The sequence below is a fragment of the Perca flavescens genome, chromosome 8 (genome assembly GCF_004354835.1).
Source record: "Perca flavescens isolate YP-PL-M2 chromosome 8, PFLA_1.0, whole genome shotgun sequence".
In the NCBI taxonomy this organism is placed as follows: Eukaryota; Metazoa; Chordata; class Actinopteri; order Perciformes; family Percidae; genus Perca; species Perca flavescens.
This window is the reverse complement of record NC_041338.1, coordinates 39158007-39180167: the sequence shown is the minus strand read 5'-3', so window position 1 is coordinate 39180167 and position 22161 is coordinate 39158007. Positions and strand designations below refer to the sequence as shown.

At 40.6% G+C, this 22161-nt stretch overlaps 2 protein-coding genes across 2 annotated transcripts in view; both read left to right on the top strand.

The window, feature by feature from the left end:
* Positions 1–11847: 11847 nt before the first annotated feature.
* LOC114560143 (uncharacterized threonine-rich GPI-anchored glycoprotein PJ4664.02-like) lies at positions 11848–19019 on the top strand (the record flags this gene model as incomplete). Its single annotated transcript, XM_028585294.1, has 3 exons — positions 11848–11926; positions 17011–18127; positions 18170–19019. Coding segments are annotated over exons 1-3 (2022 nt in total), but the record flags the coding sequence as incomplete, so codon positions are not given.
* Positions 19020–19287: 268 nt separating this feature from the next.
* ptprbl (protein tyrosine phosphatase receptor type B, like) overlaps positions 19288–22161 on the top strand; it is a 51452-nt gene continuing 48578 nt past the window's right edge. The window contains exon 1 of the mRNA XM_028585001.1: positions 19288–19808. Coding sequence (XP_028440802.1) covers positions 19338–19808 — 471 coding nt within the window. The 5' untranslated portion in view covers positions 19288–19337. The remainder of the gene's footprint in view (positions 19809–22161) is intronic.

Below are 22161 nucleotides of genomic sequence, written 5' to 3'. Positions count from 1 at the left end.
ACTACGAAGGCTCGACACAACATGAAACTATGCTCCAAGTATCACCAGAGGCTCTACATGCAAGCACTGACAACATTGTTTGTGTACCCAGCGTTTACTAAAAAGAAAGGTTTTGAACAACTCACTGTAGCTGTTGTTGTTTCAGCTGCGGTGAGTTGCTCAAAAACTTTCTTTTTAATAAATCTGTGTACACAAAGAATGTTGTCAATGCTTGAGTTAAGGTGTAGAGCTCCTAGTGATACATGAAGCAAAGTTTCATGTTGTGTCGAGCCTTCTTAGTATTTCGAAAATAGCCATTTTGAGACTAGCATGAGAGTGCCCCTATCGCTCCCTAAATATTGGTCCTAAATATGCTTTTAAACTAAAGTTTGATTCACGTACATTCACAAAAATACCCTAGGATGCATTTTGGCGAGAGTTACCCTTTAAGGCTTGTAACAACGCACTGTGTTACAAAACATCGACATGAAATAAATGTTAACTTCACTATGCAACAACATGCTATAATCTGCTGCATCTTGTAATAAAAACCCCTGAACGCAATGTGTAATAAATTACAAAATGCAAAGGGATACGAAAATGTAATAATAGGGTGCGTTGTGTAGTAACCAACCAAAGAAATTGTTGTTTTGGAAAGGCATTTGAAGAAAACATTAAACAAATTTAATAAATAAAGGCTATTTTACCACAAAATATTTTACTATCTTGTCTATTACATAATGCGGAGGAATTGATTACATATTGCGTTTGGGTTTTTAACACAAAATGCGGCAGATTATTACATAATGAAGTTATAACATTTATTACATTTTGATGTTTTATTGCAAGGCTTCTAAGCTGTTAGTAAAAGCTTTAATTTAATGCTTAATTACATCATCCGCCGGAGCTTTATACGCAGTTCCTTTTGGGTTGCCAGGTTGTGAACAGCTGCTGTTGTAAATACTCTCTTTAGAGTCCAGTTCAGACTAAAGATTCGTGTTCAGACCAGTGTAAACTGTAGCCCTTGTGTTGTCTACCATTCGACCACGCACTTGTCGTCCTCCCATTTCAAAACTGACCGTTTCGACACTTTTGGTGCGTTTAACGCTTCTTTTCACAACCATGTATAAACACGACCAACACCAACTCATAACTAGTTTTACACTTATTTTTTAAATGCATGGTCAAAAAAAAGTCATTTATAGGAAATGATATCTAATCTTGAGTTAAAAAAGCTGAAATTATTAATTATTTAGACTAATATTAAAGGAAGGTTAATCACAGAAGGGTATATGTCAACATTCAGTCGGGATACCGTTTTGAATGTTTCAATGTTTTATTCAAATGCTAAAAAATTGAATAAAACACCCAAAATTCAATGAAAGTAGAGTTCTCATCTTTTGTTGTACTTGCGAACTGCGTTGTATGGAATAATCTGTGTTATTTTTGGGCAAATACAATTAGGTAGTTAAAAATAAACCCAGATTTCTGATAAAGAATGTTTGAAAACGAATCAAATTTGACCCAAAGATGACACACAGTTTAATCTCTCTGAGAGTCTCTGGTCTGCAGCGTTCTGAAAGCTGCCAGTTTACACCAATCAGTTGTTGACATGTTTTGTTGCTTTTTCAACGTTCTCACCTTTTTCTTTCTGAGTTTTTGACCTTTTTTCCGTTGATTTGATCAGTTTTCAGCAGCTGGTTTGAGTCGAGAAGAAACGCTCTGAAACGGTTTCATCTCGTCGTGAATCTTTGGTCTGATTTGGACTTTAGGTAATAATGACATTATAAATGTTTGTAATAAATGTTTGTAATAAATGTTTGTTATAAATGTTTGTTATAAATGTTTGACTTTATCAAAGTGAATGTAAGAATCTGGACAGAGAAATGTGAGCAGATGTTGTTCATGTTGCTTCAGCTTGTTTTTGTTCCTCTGTACCTTTCAAAATAAAAGAAATATTGTGACGATATTATATTATTATACATATTATATAGACTTCCTCTAGGTGTCTCTCAATATAACTAGTAACAAATTACACAGTTTGGCATTTGCAGCATTTTTGTCATTTTTTTCCGCTGTTTGCTTTTCTTCTGTGTTTCTGCCGGTTTTTCAGTGTTGTTAGAAACGTGAGCAGACGTTGGACATGTTGCTTCAGTTTATGTCATCAGTTTGTTGTTCTTCAAAATAAAAGTGATGTAAACCTGCAGCTGACAGAGATGATTCTTTGTGCTTATATAAACAGAAATATCAGACAGTTTCTACCTATGTTATGGGACTTATAGAAACATAAATAGTGTCTACCTATATTATGGGACTTATATAAAACAGAAACAGACAATTTCTACCTATGTTATGGGACTTATAGAAACATAAATAGTGTCTACCTACAGTACAGGCCAAAAGTTTGGACACACCTTCTCATTCAATGCGTTTTCTTTATTTTCATGACTATTTACATTGTAGATTCTCACTGAAGGCATCAAAACTATCAATGAACACATATAGAATTATGTACTTAACAAAAAAGTGTGAAATAACTGAAAACATGTCTTATATTTTAGATTCCTCAAAGTAGCCACCTTTTGCTTTTTTGATAGTGCTGCAAACCCTTGGTGTTCTCTCAATGAGCTTCATGAGGTAGTCACCTGAAATGGTTTTCACTTCACAGGTGTGCCTTGTCAGGGTTAATTAGTGGAATTTTTTCCCTTGTTAATGGGGTTGGGACCATCAGTTGTGTGTGCAGAAGTCAGGTTGATACACAGCCGACAGCCCTATTGGACAACTGTTATAATTCATATTATGGCAAGAACCAATCAGCTAAGTAAAGTGAAACGAGTGGCCATCATTACTTTAACAAATGAAGGTCAGTCAGTCCGGAAAATTGCAAAAACTTTGAATGTGTCCCCAAGTGCAGTCGCAAAAACCATCAAGAGCTACAACAAAACTGGCTCACATGAGGACCGCCCCAGGAAAGGAAGACCAAGAGTCACCTCTGCTGCTGAGGAGAAGTTCATCTGAGTCACCAGCCTCAGAAATCACAAGTTAACAGCAGCTCAGATTAGAGACCAGATGAATGCCACACAGAGTTCTAGCAGCAGACACATCTCTAGAACAACTGTTAAGAGGAGACTGAATCAGGCCTTCATGGTCCAGTAGCTGCTAGGAAACCACTGCTAAGGAGAGGCAACAAGCACACGAGATTCGATTGGGCCAAGAAACACAAGGAATGGACATTAGACCAGTGGAAATCTGTGCTTTGGTCTGATGGGTCCAAATTTGAGATCTTTGGTTCCAACCGCCGTGTCTTTGTGCGACGCAGAAAAGGTGAACGGATGGATTCTACATGCCTGGTTCCCACCGTGAAGCATGGAGGAGGAGGTGTGATGGTGTGGGGGGGCTTTCATGCCTGGTTCCCACCGTGAAGCATGGAGGAGGAGGTGTGATGGTGTGGGGGGGGGCCATGCCTGGTTCCCACCGTGAAGCATGGAGGAGGAGGTGTGATGGTGTTGGGGGCTTTCATGCCTGGTTCCCACCGTGAAGCATGGAGGAGGAGGTGTGATGGTGTTGGGGGGCTTTCATGCCTGGTTCCCACCGTGAAGCACGGAGGAGGAGGTGTGATGGTGTGGGGGGGCTTTCATGCCTGGTTCCTACCGTGAACCGTGAAGCACGGAGGAGGAGGTGTGATGGTGTGGGGGGCTTTCATGCCTGGTTCCTACCGTGAAGCACGGAGGAGGAGGTGTGATGGTGTGGGGGGCTTTCATGCCTGGTTCCTACCGTGAAGCACGGAGGAGGAGGTGTGATGGTGTGGGGGGGCTTTCATGCCTGGTTCCCACCGTGAAGCATGGAGGAGGAGGTGTGATGGTGTGGGGGCTTTCATGCCTGGTTCCCACCGTGAAGCATGGAGGAGGAGGTGTGATGGTGTGGGGGGGGCTTTCATGCCTGGTTCCCACCGTGAAGCACGGAGGAGGAGGTGTGATGGTGTGGGGGGGCTTTCATGCCTGGTTCCCACCGTGAAGCACGGAGGAGGAGGTGTGATGGTGTGGGGGGGGCTTTCATGCCTGGTTCCCACCGTGAAGCACGGAGGAGGAGGTGTGATGGTGGGGGGCTTTCATGCCTGGTTCCCACCGTGAAGGATGGAGGAGGAGGTGTGATGGTGTCGGGGGGCTTTGCTGGTGACACTGTTGGGGATTTATTCTAAATTGAAGACATACTGAACCAGCATGGCTACCACAGCATCGTGCAACAACATGCCATCCCATCCGGTTTGCGTTTAGTTGGACCATCATTTATTTTCCAACAGCACAATGACCCCAAACACACCTCCAGGCTGTGTAAGGGCTATTTGACCAAGATGGAGAGTGATGGAGTGCTGCGCCAGATGACCTGGCCTCCACAGTCACCGGACCTGAACCCAGTCGAGATGGTTTGGGGTGAGCTGGACCTCAGAGTGAAGACAAAAGGGCCAACAAGTGCTAACATCTCTGGGAACTCTTTCAAGACTGTTGGAAAACCCTTTCAGGTGACTACCTCTGGAAGCTCATCAAGAGAATGCCAAGAGTGTGCAAAGCAGTAATCAGAGCAAAGGGTGGCTACTTTGAGGAATCTAAAATATAAGACATGTTTTCAGTTATTTCACACTTTTTTGTTAAGTACATAATTCCACGTGTTCATTCATAGTTTTGATGCCTTCAGTGAGAATCTACAATGTAAATCATGGGTCACCAAACTAACTAACTAAACGCCCCTCTGCCCCCCACTACCCCAAAAGTCTTCATGGCCAATTTTTTTTTTTAAATTGCTTTTTGGAAGATTATAACATGTCTGCATCTGGTATTTTTTTTATTTTTTATTTTAAAAATTGATATTTAGTTATAAAATAAACTATAATATTTGCTGAATTTTTGTCACCCGACATGCTCGAGATCAAGCAATGTCAGACAGCGCATGCGCGTTGTCACACGCACGCACCTGTCAATGTTGCAAAATGGCTAGCGTTAAACGAAAAGTTGAGTTTTCAAAGAACAGTGGACCAACGATTATTTTCTTGTTCAGTGTAAGGACCGTGCAGTTTGTATTATATGTAAAGAAAGTGTGGCGGTTTTCAAAGAATATAATCTGCATCGTCACCACGAAACCCGCCACAATGAGTATACTAGCCTGCGCGGGCAAGCAAGAGAAGACAGGATTCGGAGGATGAAAGGCGGACTGGCTGCACAACAGAATGTATTCCTTCGCCAAACTCAGGTCAACCAGGCTGCTGTCCGAGCTAGCTTTAAGGTAGCTCACCTATTAGCCACCCATGGAAAGCCGTTTACTGATGGGGACTTTGTTAAAGAATGCATGGTTGCTGTGGCCGAGGAGGTGTGTCCCGACAAGAAGGATGCGCTCAACACGGTGAGTCTCTCCTCACCTAATATGACCAGGCGAATCGAAGATTTGGAGGACAACGTGTATGACCAGCTGAAGAAGAAAGCGTCAGAATTCAAGTTTTTTGCTTTGGCCATGGATGAGAGCAATGACGTGCAGGACACAGCACAACTGCTCATTTTTATTTGTGGAGTTAGTGCAAGCTTTGAAGTGTCTGAGGAGCTGGCAGCTCTAAAAAGTCTCAAAGGTACTACGACAGGAGAGGATATTTTTGTCAAGTGTCAAGTGTCAAGTGTGCAAAACAATGGAAGAGTTACACTGGTCTAAATTGGCCAGCATCACTACGGATGGCGCACCTAGTATGGTTGGCACAACGAGGGGGCTATTCGAGGAACGAGGTCTCACCCCGCCACAACATGTCCACTGTCTGATTCACCAGCAAGCACTATGCTGCAAAGTTTTGAAGTGGGCGTCTGTCATGAATGTGGTTGTGCACTGTGTCAACTCAATCCGAAAACATGGGCTGAAACACAGACAGTTCCAGGCCTTTCTCTCAGAGCTTGAGTCTGCCTACGAGGATGTGCTGTACTACACAGAAGTACGCTGGTTAAGCCGAGGCAGAGTGTTGCGCCGTTTCTATGACCTGCTACCCGAAATCAACACCTTCCTGCAGTCTAAAGGTGAAACGGTACGAGAGCTGACCGAGCCAGAATGGAAATGGGACCTCGCGTTTTTAACTGATGTGACTGAAATGTTGAACCAACTTAACAGCTGCTCCAAGGCAAAGGGAAGCTAATCAGTGACATGCATTCCCACATCAAAGCATTCAAGGTCAAACTAGTGCTGCTTGTGAGACAGGTCCAAAAGCTGGACTTCACGCATCTCCCTGCCACCCAAAGCTACTGTGCTGAGAAACCAGCTGTCCCGTTCCCAGTCGAAAAGTGCAAGGACGCACTGGAAATGCTGCAGGGAGAGTTCAGTGCGCGGTTCCGTGAGCTTCATGTCAACGGTAAAGGAATACGCTTGTTCCAGAACCCCTTTGCTGCTGACATAAATTATGCCCTTCCCTCTCTTCAGTTTGAACTAGCAGAGTTGCAGAATTGTGATATCCTTAAAGACGCATTCAAGCCTGACAGTCTCATTGAGTTGTATGCTATGCAAACCTTTTCCCGCATGAAGCAAACCAAGAATCCAACAAGGAACAGACTCACAGATAAACACCTGCATCAGACCTTGAGACTGACTACCACTAGACTGCAACCAGACATTGAACTTCTCACCAGCCAGAAGCAAGCACAGTTCACACTGATACGGTAAGCACACTGATTTTAACAATGACTGATTTAAATTATAAATATTAAATATGTAGTAAGGTTCATTTATTAAACATTAGTTAATACGCTATATGTATATGAGTACTGTCATAGCAAAAAAAAAAACGAGCCGACACGGAGCTGCTGCAGCTAATGCCCAGAGCTCCCACTCAGCTAAAACGGCAGTTATGGGGGCATAAGATAAATAAAGAGTGCCTTTGTGCCTCTTAACAGACACAAAAAAAATGCAATTAAAATGTCTGTGCAACATGAACAGGGCCCTTACATGACAACAAGATGCATTTTCTACTCAGACATTGTTTAAATTCACCTACCTTGTTAGCTGCTAGCTGCTGTCTGGAATGAGTGAGTGTTCAGCCTGGCTTCGGTAATAATCAGTGTAATAATCAGTGTTTTTGCTACATATTTTGTAAAATTATGTCACAGAGAAAAGCAGACAGCAGCATGTTTTGCCATTTACTGAATATGGTGCTTCTTGTGTTCAATCTGTCATCCCTCCATCATGCCAGGGCTCCAGAAGGCGCCCTGAAGTGAGGAGAGGAGACTGCTGTTGCTGACCCCAATTCATCAAGTACAAATCCAGCTCACCTACATATACTACTGATTTTGATTACCATTATTCTGTATTATTGTTGTGCTTTAGTTTTGAGCCTACTGCTCATTTCATTTTCACCTTGACCTACTGAACATGCTCATCTGGATAGGCATAAGAGCTGGCTAGTTGTTCTATTACTCATGTTAAATGTTCTATTACTCATGTGTAATTTCAATGTTTTTTTAATTCATTAATTAATTTAATTTGTAGGCCTATTTATTTGACCTTTATTAAGTGCTGCACACAATTATTATTATTATTATTATTATTATTATTATTATTATTATTATTATTATATAATATCAACAGGCCTACCTAGGATTTATAATTTTTCCCTCACCTTTGCCAGTGTCAATCACCTCAACTAGGCAGATGTTTCTTACCTTGACAGCTTTGATGTTATTTTTATTAGAAAATAAATAAATGAAATATCTGTGGTATTTCAAATCTAAACAAAGTTTTAAGACTTGATTACTACTTTTGCAAACCACTAGTAAAGATAAACAAATATATGCCAGGAATCAAGTGTTGATATAGTAGTGTGGATATAGTAGTGGGGATGGCTGTGCCAGGCTAGTAATCTCTGCTACCAATGGTGGTCATTTTGGTCTGGGTCATACAATTCTGTTATATAGCTGACCTGGCCCCGGCCCCCCCCATCACAGTCAGGAACGATAATGTGGCCCCCAGAGAAAAAAGTTTGGTGACCCCTGATGTATATAGTCATGAAAATAAAGGAAATGCATTGAATGAGAAGGTGTGTCCAAACTTTTGGCCTGTACTGTATGTTATGGGACTTATAGAAACAGAAACAGACAGTTTCTACCTATGTTATGGGACTTATAGAAACAGAAATATCAGACAGTTTCTACCTATATTATGGGACTTATAGAAACAGAAACATAGACAGTTTATACCTATGTTATGGGACTTATAGAAACAGAAACATAGACAGTTTATACCTATGTTATGGGACTTATAGAAACAGAAACATAGACAGTTTATACCTATGTTATGGGACTTATAGAAACAGAAATATCACAGTTTCTACCTATGGTATGAGACTTATAGAAACAGAAACATCAGACAGTTTCTACCTATGTTATGAGACTTATAGAAACAGAAACATCAGACAGTTTCTACCTATGTTATGAGACTTATAGAAACAGAAACATCAGACAGTTTCTACCTATGTTATGAGACTTATAGGAACAGAAATATCACAGTTCCAACCTATGTTATGGGACTTATAGAAACAGAAACATAGACAGTTTATACCTATGTTATGGGACTTATAGAAACAGAAACATAGACAGTTTATACCTATGTTATGGGACTTATAGAAACAGAAACATAGACAGTTTATACCTATGTTATGGGACTTATAGAAACAGAAACATAGACAGTTTATACCTATGTTATGGGACTTATAGAAACAGAAATATCACAGTTTCTACCTATGGTATGAGACTTATAGAAACAGAAACATCGGACAGTTTCTACCTATGTTATGAGACTTATAGAAACAGAAACATCAGACAGTTTCTACCTATGTTATGAGACTTATAGGAACAGAAATATCACAGTTCCAACCTATGTTATGAGACTTATAGGAACAGAAATATCACAGTTCCAACCTATGTTATGAGACTTATAGGAACAGAAATATCACAGTTCCAACCTATGTTATGAGACTTATAGGAACAGAAATATCACAGTTCCAACCTATGTTATGAGACTTATAGAAACAGAAATATCACAGTTCCAACCTATGTTATGAGACTTATAGAAACAGAAATATCACAGTTCCAACCTATGTTATGGGGGCAGGAGTTTATTCCAGATCTGCGGTGCATAGAAACTAAAATCTGCTATAAGTTGCGTGTGCGTGTTTGTTTCTAACCCTCAGGTTGCTGACTTGCTGTCAGGAAGCCTCCTCTTCCTCTGCACAGAGACACGTTTCCTCAGCCAATCAGAGCGTGAGGACCTTGAACACGCCCAGACCCTGACCTCTGACCCCTGCGAGGACAAATGGATGTTCAGAGGTAACAAACTGTCATCAGCGTGTTAGTTAGTCTCAGTAAACACACACACGCAGCGTCTCTGCTGTCAGCCTGGTTTTATTCCAAGAAACACAAAAATAAATATAAATACAGAAAGAAACACTGACACCAAAACAACCAAAGCATCAAAAAGTAGAAATAAATCTACAAAAAGCACCAATATTCACAGGTAACACTTTAATCAGCGTGTTCATTAGGCGTCTCTGCTCTCAGCCCGGTTTTTACTTCAAGAAACTAAATGTAATATATGGAAAATAATAAAAAAAAAACTTTGATGAAGCATCAAAAAGGCATTGAAAAAAGGGACAAGAAGAGCATAAAAAAGCATGTCAGAGCGCCGAGCCTGCACCTCCAAGATTTTGTAACGTGTGTGTGTGTGTGTCTGTGTGTGTGTGTGTGTGTGTGTGTGTGTGTGTGTGTGTGTGTGTGTGTGTGTGTGTGTGTGTGTGTGTGTGTGTGTGTGTGTGTGTGTGTGTGTGTGTGTGTGTGTGTGTGTGTGTGTGTGTGTGTGTGTGTGTGTGTGTGTGTGTGTGTGTGTGTGTGTGTGTGTGTGTGTGTGTGTGTGTGTGTGTGTGTGTGTGTGTGTGTGTGTGTGTGTGTGTGTGTGTGTGTGTGTGTGTGTGTGTGTGTGTGTGTGTGTGTGTGTGTGTGTGTGTGTGTGTGTGTGTGTGTGTGTGTGTGTGTGTGTGTGTGTGTGTGTGTGTGTGTGTGTGTGTCTGTGTGTGTGTGTGTGTGTGTGTGTATGTGTGTGTGTGTGTGTTGTCTGGGCTTGTCAAGGTTAAACAGCATGACTTCCTGCTGAGGGTGGAACTTCCTTCAACACTTTAGCACGTTTAAACACACACACACACACACACACACACACACACACACACACACACACGCTATTGTGATCTAGTACTATCAGCTAAGTGTAATTAAAGTATCCAAAGTTAAAAGTCAAAACAAATCAAGATAATAATTTTCCCATTTAACTCCAAACTGCTGCTCATGTAACAGTGTTGACACGTTTTATATCCTCCTGTAAACTCATTTAGAAAGTATTTTAGAAAATAAGGTTAATATAGAGACAGGTCTGTAGGTAAAGAATCAAAGATGAATTGATCAGTTATGAACTATTCTGATAATCCATTAATCAGTTTGAGTCATATGTTATGGTAAAACAGGTGAACTAGTGTGATGTCAGCTTGTTAAATGTGAATATGTTCTAGTTTCTCTCCTCTGGGACAGGACACTGAAGATCTTTGAGTTGTGGAGAAAACAGTCCAGTTGTAAAGCAACTTCCCGTGTTTCATACACCGCACAACCCCAGAACGGGCTTCCGATTCTAAAGAGAGGTCAAAGGTTATCACTCCTGGGTTAGTTCAGTTCAGTTTAGATACTTTTTCTAATCCCAACGGGTTCATATTCATTCACAGCTTTCCATGAAGTCAGTTCGAACAAACAAGCAATAGTTACAAGTGTTACAAATGTCGGAGGAAACGGGTGGTAATAACTAAGATCCTTAAATTAAAACATTAAATAAAAGCAATACAAAAGAGACAATTACAGTTTTTTTCGATTGCTTAAGCACTATTTTGAAAGCATGGACCGGTTTTTCAAAAGACTACACACAATTATCACAACCACACACCCAATCAGCAGAACTCCTCAGACTCTTGCAAAATGAAACACTAATTTATAAAAAACATATTTTGTTACCATATGAAATACACGTTTCATATGACTTTGTTCTGTTTGAACCAGTTACACACTGCTGTGGCTAACCTAAAACACTTTTAGCAATTCTACTTCTCAGTGATTAGAGTACTGTAAATGAAGTACAAACAGACATGTTAATTAAACTTTAAAAGCACTTTCACCAAACACAGTGACCGGAGGTTGCAGCTAACAATAGTTTTAGTTTTAGACGTCAGTAGAGAACAGAAATAATGCAAAACGGCCTTAAAAAGTAAAATATAGCAGTACTCCATCCTGTGGTTGTATAAAGAAGACAAACCAACTTTCTCAGACAAACTGCAATGATGTGTGCAGAAACCCAAATCCGAGACCAATCGTAATGCAGCATGGTACACTAACATTTTCAGAGATGAATTTGCATGAATGAATAAAAGTTTTTTAAAGAGCCACTGGACAGGATGCTCAGCGGAGTTATATTACTTAAAAACCTTCTCCCCATCTACCCAGATCTCTCCCCCTCTACAAATTAAAAGAAATTCCCCGGTGTCACAGAATGACTCATTTAGAATTCATTTTAAATCAAAATAAACAAGGGTTAGGATTAGGGGGGTAAAGGGTTCCTGTTTCTGTTTCTGGATGTTTTCTCCTGCAGGTTTATTAGAACGGAGAGATGGACTCTGGTATTTCCGACGACTCCTTCTCCGTGAAAAACCTCCACAACAATTGAATAGAAGGAAGCGCAGCTCGCTGACTCTTTCCTGCCCACAGAGACGCACTTCCCTTCCTCAGTCCTTCAGTCCTTCAGCTACTCTCCCATTTCTCTCCAGTTTCTGTTCTCTTTCTGTTGAGCAACATGGACGCCCCGGTTCTGCTGCTACTCATCATCCAGATCACATCCAGCTCCGTCTGTAAGTACTGCAGAGGTACAACTGTTTGTCTGGACCAGAACCAGGGTCAGGAAAGAAGTAGGATCAAAGTCAGGAGCGGCAAACAAATCAGAATCAGAATCAGAAAAGATAAAGAACAAATCGCAATCAGAATCTGAATATAAGGGACAAAAAAGCAATAAAAAAGGCAACCTGGGCACATTCAAATGACTCATGAAAACATTCGTCTTCATAGTCTCACATATTATCTGCTGTTAGCTGCTGGTTTTATTGTTTCAGTTGCCTTTAGTATTCTAGTTTTATGTGTTGGTTTTATTGCCTATCTGTTTTTAATTTGCTGGTTTACTGTACAGTGTCTTTGAGTACTATGTAAAGCGCTATGTAAATACAAATTTATTATTATTATAAAAGTGTTAAAAGAGCAACAAAAGAGCAACAAAAGAGCCAGAAAAAGTCGACAAATAGTGTCAAAAAAGCAACAAATCTCAATCAGAATCAGTCTGGATCAGGATCAGGAAAAGAATTAGAGAAGACGAACAAATCAAGTTACACACAAGAGACTGTTCCTCTAAAATATTACTGAGCCTTTTTACATGGGGCGCATGCTCTACCAGGTGAGCTATCCAGGCACCCCAGAAATGGATGTTTTAATATCTGTCTTTTCACCATGAATGGAGAAGTAAAAAGTCCTTTAAACTAAGTTGTTGGGGCTCAGTTCTTAATGTAAACATGAACCTGGTGCATTATAACATATCTGAGGGTTTACAGCGTTAGTTCTCTGAGGATCTCTTTTATATCTTGATAAACTGAGTGGAATATAAAAAAAAGAAGTCAAATATTTTTAGGACACAAAAAGTTGAATATTTTTAGGGGGAAAAGCAAGAATGTTTTGGAAAAAATCGTCTGAATAATTTTAGGAAAAAAATTGAATATTGTTTTTAAGATTAATTTTTAATTTCCCTTTATTATAGTGACAGTTGATAGCCATGAAAGGGGAAGAGAGATGGGGCATGACACGCAGCAAAGGGCTGCAGGTCGGATTAGATTCTGGGCCGCTGCAGGACTCCGCCAACATGGGGCGAACGCTCTCACTGGGGGAGCCAGAGGTCGCCCAGGGAAAGACAGTTTAATATTTTCTGGGAAAGAGTCAAATATTTTTAAAAAAAGATAATATTTTGTTGGCAAAAAAAGACAGAATATTTTCAGAAAACAGTCAGAATATTTTGATAAAAATAGCTGGATATTTTTGTCTCTGTGGAGCTGCTTTGGGGCCAGTTCTTCACAACATTTTTAATGTAATATGTTTAATAATGCAGCAAGTTACAGTTTACAGTTTATATTATTATATCCAGATAAACTGGGATTAGATCTGACATTTCCCTTTCGTTTTTATTAAGTTTATTTTGAACATGTTTAAAAAAATCCATCCAAAGTCCATGTTTCATCTGTCAGTTAAATCAAACCGATCCAAACTAGATAATATACAATGCTAATAACAATACAGTCAGTACACAGACAACCTGACTGATATCCAATATCCAATATCGAGACATTGTGAATCAGAATTAGGGTTGGTTACCAAAACCCGGTGCTAATATGCCACCGGTGCCTAAACGACCGGTATCTACCAGACAGAAGTGCAACGCAGATTTCGATGCCACGTTTTTACATTTTATGCTTTTATTCAAAGCGACTTACAATTGCTATATATATATATATATATATATATATATATATATATATATACACTTCAGAGGTTGCACGCCTCTGGAGCAACTAGGGGCTAAGTGTCTTGCTCAGGGACACATCGGTTGATGTATTGCAATGGGATTCGAACCTGGGTCTCCTGCATCAAAGGCATATGTCATATCCACTGCGCCATCACCTCCCCCACTTAAATACCTTTTGTGCTGCTCTCTGATGCTCTGAAACAGACGTTAGAGGCAACAGGAGCATCGCTGCACGTGACGCTAGTTAACATAATACACTTGGCAGCAGCTAACGTTAGCCTGCCATTAGCTAGCAGCTGGATTAAACACGGTTTAAAGGCTGACAGCTAAACGGTGTAGAAGTGTGTCTGTATTTCAGTGTAGAGGATTCCAACAGCGGGACGTTAAGCAGTGTGCAGCTGCCATTGTCGGAAAAACAACCCAGACGGTGCGTTCACTTGAAACTAGTAAGCCTTGTGGTGCATTCAAAGTTATTGTAAAATACCCTATTCCCTATTACCCTATTTTTTTAAGTATCAGTTCAGGCACTGTTTAGGCACCGTATTAAAGTATAGTTTTAGCACCGGTATCGGAAAACACCCAAACGATACCCAATCCTAATCAGAATCTAATCGATTCTGGAAGTCTATGGCGATACGCAGCCATATTTAGTTTATTTATTTCTGAGCATATGATTTTCAAGTCAAGTAGAACTTAATTTGTCCCCAGAGGGGCAGTTGGGTTTGCAGCAGTAATCACAAAAGATCAATCTAAATTCAACATGTGATAATAAATACAGTAGTAAAAACCATAATTAAAAAGTATAATTAAAGTCTTCTGTCTTACACTGATTTATTTACTCACTGGTTGATGTGTTGAAAACACAATTTAGTTTTTATGTGGAGCGGCAAAATAACAAATAAAGAACTCTTGAATCTTGAAGCTGAATACATATATTTTATATTAAATATGTGAACAATCAAGTTAATATATTGCAACTGTTCCGTAGTGTCTAAAGATGAGAGATATAATAATTTTTTACCAATCTGTTGATCATTTATGTGATGCAAAGACACTTTATCTGTGTTTCTAACATGATCATTTATTATTTGCAGCGCTGGAAGAAGTATTCAGATTACTGCAGTAAAAGTATTAATACCACACTGTAGAAATACTCTGTTAAAGTCCTGCAGTGAAAATGTTACTTCAGTAAAAGTCTGTAAGTATCATCAGGAGAATGTAGTTAAAGTATTAAAACCTTGTAGAAAGTGTAAAGGATCCAACCAGTTGTGTGTTTAATGATATAATCAGCTGGACTTGTAGGCTGTTATATTGTTAGCTAATTTACTTTTGAATCAAACATCAGATTTTATAAACTACATGTGTTTAGTGTGCAGAAATCTAATGTACAAAGTAACTTCTAACCAAAACTCTAACAGATGAATGTAGTGGAGTAACTAAAGTAACTAGTAACTAAAGCTGGAACAGATGAATGTAGTGGAGTAACTAAAGTAACTAGTAACTAAAGCTGTAACAGATGAATGTAGCGGAGTAACTAAAGTAACTAGTAACTAAAGCTGTAACAGTTGAATGTAGCGAAGTAACTAAAGTAACTAGTAACTAAAGCTGTAACAGATGAATGTAGCGAAGTAACTAAAGTAACTAGTAACTAAAGCTGGAACAGATGAATGTAGCGAAGTAACTAAAGTAACTAGTAACTAAAGCTTTAACAGATGAATGTAGCGAAGTAACTAAAGTAACTAGTAACTAAAGCTGTAACAGATGAATGTAGCGGAGTAACTAAAGTAACTAGTAACTAAAGCTGGAACAGATGAATGTAGTGGAGTAACTAAAGTAACTAGTAACTAAAGCTGGAACAGATGAATGTAGCGGAGTAACTAAAGTAACTAGTAACTAAAGCTGGAACAGATGAATGTAGCGGAGTAACTAAAGTAACTAGTAACTAAAGCTGTAACAGATGAATGTAGCGAAGTAACTAAAGTAACTAGTAACTAAAGCTGTAACAGATGAATGTAGCGAAGTAACTAAAGTAACTAGTAACTAAAGCTGGAACAGATGAATGTAGCGAAGTAACTAAAGTAACTAGTAACTAAAGCTGTAACAGATGAATGTAGCGGAGTAACTAAAGTAACTAGTAACTAAAGCTGTAACAGATGAATGTAGTGGAGTAAAAAGTCCAATATTTCTCTCTGAAATGTAGAGGAGTAGAAGTAGAAAGTGGCATGAAAAGAAAAGACTCAAGTAAAGTACAAGGACCTCAACATTTGGACATAAGTACAGTACTGGAGTAAATGTACTTAGTTACTTTCCACCACTGAGTACTGGCACTTTTTTTGGTCTGATTCAGCCTGTGATGATACCTGTTAGCCGTGAGCGTCCCTGGACAGGAAGTGAGTTAATGAGTGAGTTCAGGACTTCCCTCCTCACATTGTCTGTTCTCTCAGGAAGAACGTCAGTGCTGCACATCCTGTCCGAGTCTCAGCCAACATCTTTAATTTCTCCACACACCTATAATAATAAAAACCTGAAACTATGTGACACGCAGGTTCGGCTTTCTCTGAAACATTTCGATCCAAAAACTTTTTCTAGTTCCCATCAGAACATTTTGATTTAGAGAGAAAAAGGTGGATTTGGACACGCCCTAAACGCACCTGCGCCAGGCGCTTCACACACACACACACACACACACACACACACACACACACACACACACACACACACACACACTTCCCGCCGTGATCTTAGATATTTAAAATAGGGCCCTAAGTGTTGTTTAGAAGCAGAGAAATGCGCCATTTCATCAAGGTCTTCTGTGCAATTGTAGGCTTTTCAGAAGCTTTGTAATCTCACCTGGAACTGCAGTATCTTAGTAAAATAAGTCTATGATTATGAATCCATAAATCAAATTAAACAATTTCTGATATCTTGCTTCAAGCTAGCCTCGTTCTGATTGTTTAATATGAAAGATAAGATCTGGGCCTTTACAAAGAGGACTTCTGTGTGATCGTAGGCCTTCCAGATGCTTTGAAATCTAAATAGATTATATATTTTTGTGAGTTAATGTATTTATTTTGTTTCCCCTGAATGCCAAGCCTTAGGGAACATGTCTTGAACATAATTGGAATGTGTGATTTCAATAACATTTTGTTTTGTCTATATACTCATGTAACAGTTTATACATTCATGTGACGTCCCTGCAGTGTACATATCCTGATAGCACAGGTTGTCCTGAAACAAATGAAGTCTATAACTTGATCTCAGGAAATGGGACCATTGAGGAGCATGTGAATGCAGCATTGGCCCTTGGCGTAGGTCTTCTAGTTCTGTGTGTTTTTGTTGCCATTTAACTCAAAAGCTTTCCTCTTCATCTTTCAGACTCTGTCTCCACCATTTTTGATTCCTCCACACATAAACCCCTGGGACTCTCCAGCACCGTCTACACCATCAAAAGTCCTGCCTTAACCGTCACTAACGAGCGATTATCAGACTCTGTAAAAACCCACCGGACCACCAGACAGCTCACCAGTTCCATAGCTGACGGAGCTTCAACGCATTTGAACGACATGAGCAACCATTGGACCAGGAGGTCACTGACTACAGACTCCAACTCTAAGTTTTCTACTTCAGTCTCAGAGCTGTCGACTTTAAACGGCGGCCATTTTGTCTCCTCCAGTCCGGCTGCGTTCACAACTAAGCAATCCACAGACGTATCGGTGAGTTCGACAGGCGTATCGGTGAATTCGACAGACATATGGGAAAGTTTGAAAAGTCCGACAGATGTATTGGAGAGTTTGACAGATGTTGCAGAGAGTCGGACAAATGTATCAGAAAGTCAGACAGCCTTATCAGAGAGTTTGACAGATGTATGGGAAAGTTTGAAAAGTTCGGAGAGATCAACATACGTTTCTGAAAGTTCGAAGAGTTTGACAGTTGTATCAGAGAGTCCGGAGACTTGGACAGCCGTATTGAACAGTTTGAAAGATGTGTCTAAGAGTTCGACACATGTATCAGAAAGTTCGAAGAGTCCAACTGACGTATCGGAGACTTCGACAGATGTATCGGAGAGTTTGACAGACATGTCGAAGAGTTCAACACACGTATCGGAGAGTTCGAAGAGTCCAACAGACATATCGGGGACTTCGACAGATGTATCGGAGAGTTCGACACACGTATCGGAGAGTTTGACAGACATGTCGAAGAGTTCGACACACGTATCGGAGAGTTCGACACACGTATCGGAGGGTTTGAAGAGTACAACAGACATATCAGGGACTTCGACAGATGTATCGGAGAGTTCGACAGACATGTCGAAGAGTTCGACACACGTATCGGAGAGTTCGACAGACATATCGAAGAGTTCAACACACGTATTGGAGAGTTTGAAGAGTCCAACAGACATATCGGGGACTTCGACAGATGTATCGGAGAGTTCGACACACGTATCGGAGAGTTTGACAGACATGTCGAAGAGTTCGACACACGTATCGGAGAGTTCGACAGACATATCGAAGAGTTCAACACACGTATTGGAGAGTTCGAAGAGTCCAACAGACATATCGGGGACTTCAACACACATATCGAGGACTTCGACAGATGTATCGGAGAGTTCAACACACATATTGGAGAGTTTGACAGCTGGAGATGTTCTTCAGCTCAGGAAGGATGCCCAGACAACGTCACAACACCAAGAAGTTTCCACCTCCTCTGCAGCTGTGACTCTGGTTTCCTCCACATTTACATCAGAGACGAACGCCACAGATCTTCTGGTCACCTCTTATGCTACTGTTGGATTTTCTGTTGACACAGAGTCAAACCAAGATACAAGTTATACAACACATCTAACTGCTGACAAGAACCTTTCCCCTTCATCCTCGATAACTACACGTCCACCTTTGACTGCTTACGTTCCTTTAACAGCAGATCTGACATCTACATCCATCATGGAGAATTATCCGCCATCAGCCGTGTCGACAACCATTTCCCAAACTTCAGCCACAGTTTCTGCGATGCTGTCAACAGTTTCTACAGTTCAAAGTAAAATCTCAGCAAGCACTAAGACTGATGGAGCTCCAGTAACTTCTCAAACAGCCGGGACGATGTCTACAGGAAATATTTCCCCCTCAATACTGGCACCCACTAGTCTGAAAAACACACCCACAACCATTACCAAACCCACTACAACACCGACAACCATGACCAAACCCACTACAACACCGACAACCATGACCAAACCCACTACAACACCCACAACCATGACCCGAGCCACTACAACACCCACAACCATTACCAAACCCACTACAACACCGAGAACCATGACCCAACCCACTACAACACCCACAACCATGACCCAACCCACTACAACACCCACAACCATGACCAAACCCACTACAACACACCCAACCATGACCCAACCCATTACAACACCCCCAACCATGACCCAACCCACTACAACACCCACAACCATGACCCAACCCACTACAACACCCACAACCATGACCAAACCCACTACAACACCGACAACCATGACCAAACCCACTACAACACCGACAACCATGACCCAACCCACTACAACAGCCACAACCATGACCAAACCCACTACAACACCCACAACCATGACCCAACCCACTACAACACCCACAACCATGACCAAACCCACTACAACACCCACAACCATAACCAAACCCACTACAACACCGACAACCATGACCAAACCCACTACAACAGCCACAACCATGACCCAACCCACTACAACACCTACAACTATGACCAAACCCACTACAACAGCCACAACTATGACCCAACCCACTACAACACCTACAACTATGACCAAACCCACTACAACACCTACAACCATGACCCAACCCACTACAACACCTACAACTATGACCAAACCCACTACAACAGCCACAACCATGACCAAAACCACTACAACACCCACAACCATGACCAAACCCACTACAACAGCCACAACCATGACCAAAACCACTACAACACCCACAACCATGACCAAACCCACTACAACAGCCACAACCATGACCAAACCCACTACAACACCAACTTCAACAACTGTAGCCACGACAAGTACAACACGTGCAGCTCCAACAACAACCAGAACGACCACAGCTGCTCCGACTACAACTACTCCTCAAACCCTGACCCCAGCCACTACACCTGTAAGTATTACTGCTGCTTTACATTTCAATCTGTTTGCTGCTTTTATTTTATTGTGTTTAATGTTATAGACTGAATCCCTGTGACGTGTGATGTCGCACCAAAACAGCATCCACGAGTTTACATACACGTCGCTACTGATTGGGTATCACATTTGACACACCCACCAAACGAGAGAAAACATATCTCAAAGCTCTTTGTATGCTGTTGTACACCGTTCTGAGGAAACATGTCGTTCAACCATGTAAGAAAATGGTGCACGCTGTTTTGAGATTGAACGTGCCCCTTGTTATCATGTAACTGGCCCGCTGTGGGGTGTCCAGTAAGAACTTTAACCGGAGATGTCTGACTTTAAGTTCCAGAATATATATATATATATATATATATATATATATATATATTTATTATTATGTATGTGGTCAAGACAGAGAGCGAATATTACGGCCTTGTCATTTTTAGCGATAACTGTACTGTAACATCTAAAGATACATAGTTAAACACGGAGATCCCACCTATCGCTGTTAAGATGTTCAGACTTTATGTCTATGTGTACATGGCTAAATATTGAACCACGTGTAGGCCAATTAATTACTGTTGCTAACATAGCCTCGGTTTATATATTTATTTATTTGTTTGTGTTTTTGTTTGTTTGTTCTTTGTGTATTTGGAAAAATAGGGTCCAGGTAGAAACATATTGAAGTTATCCTTGAAATATGAAGTTGTTACTCTTTGAAGAGATTATTTCTCCAAAGTTGAACTTTTTCTATTAATAGAGTCTCTGGGGCTGCATCCTGATTGGATAACTCCAGCAGAACAATAGTTGGTTCTGATGGATGGAGCTCAGTTTGATGCTAAAGGTCGTCAGAGAAAGTGCAGGCGGGCAGGAAGGAAGGCAGGGCGGGGTGTCAGCCTGCCTCTGTTCACAGTGAAAGTCCTCAGAGCCTCAACTGTGGGATCAGTGTGACTGAGAGGCAGAAATCTGCTATGTATCATTTTAACTATGATCTGAAACAGCATTCAGCTCCTCTTTTACCCCAGACTCAGATCAGCTGAGAGCACGACGGGGAAGATGGATGCAGGCGTCTGGATGGCACCACACGACAGACTGCAGCGCACGCTCCATTTGCATTATTTGATGTTTTTCTACCTTTAAATTCTCTAGAGACGTTTTTGGAGATGCTTTTCTAACTTTATAAAGACGTTTTTCTAACTTTATATCCTCGGCATGTCTGCTCCTCTGGGGATGCACAAGCTTTACTTTTTGTCCCTTGAACGGACGGATTTAAATCAGAGGCCACGATGTTCAGAAGCGCCACAACATGTTTGATGCTTTTATTTTGGAGCGTGAACGAGGTGAGTTTAAGGATCGGTGATTTTAAATGTTTGGAGAACAGGCAGATGTTTAAAAAAAGCGACGGAAAAGCTTCAGCGTCAGATACAGCTACGGCCGGAAGTTACGCAAAATCTCACAAAAAATCTTACCCTTTAAGTATGAAGTGTTTACTCTTTGAACAACTTGGAAGTTGAACATTTCTAGTAATAGAGTCTCTCTGCACTCTAAAATTATTAAGATGGTTAACTTAAGAACTTAAGTTCAATTGCTGCCTTAAAAATGTGAGTAAACTTAACTTTAAGAAAAGCTGTTTCAACTCATGATGATGCAATTTTGTTTTGTTTGAACTTGATTCTATATTATATTTCCATTCAAGTAAACTTGCTTTTTCTTTTCAAACAAACACACAATTTTACGCTATTTCAACTCAAGAAAGTAACTTACAATAGTTATAGAAGTTGTTTAATTAAAGATCACTTATTGTTTGAACCTGACACTGTGAGTAATATGATAACTCATATTTTTAAGGCAGCAATTGAACTTATAATTTGAAATCAAGCAGACCACTGTTTTTAATTTGTATCCCTTATCTCAAATAATAATGACAAGTTCACCAGTTTCTTAAAAGATCACACTGAATACACTTACAACTCATTTAAAACATTTATTTGAACAACTGCCTGAACATGTCGAAATGAGACCATATGTATGCTCATAAAACACTTTGGGCCCTATCTTAACTCCGGTGTAGTGGAGCACAAAGCCTGACCCAAGTGTCTTTGCTTGTTTAAGACCGTCCAACGCCCACGTCGTTTAAACATCAAATGCAGCTGGGCCCATCTGTGGCCCATGGGCGTGCTGGTCTTACAGGGAGGTGTGTTCAGGTGCATTCTGGGTGTGCTGGTCTTACAGGGAGGTGTGTTCAGGTGCATTCTGGGTGTGCTGGTCTTACAGGGAGGTGTGTTCAGGTGCATTCTGGGCGTGCTGGTCTTAGAGGGAGGTGTGTTCAGGTGCTTTCTGGG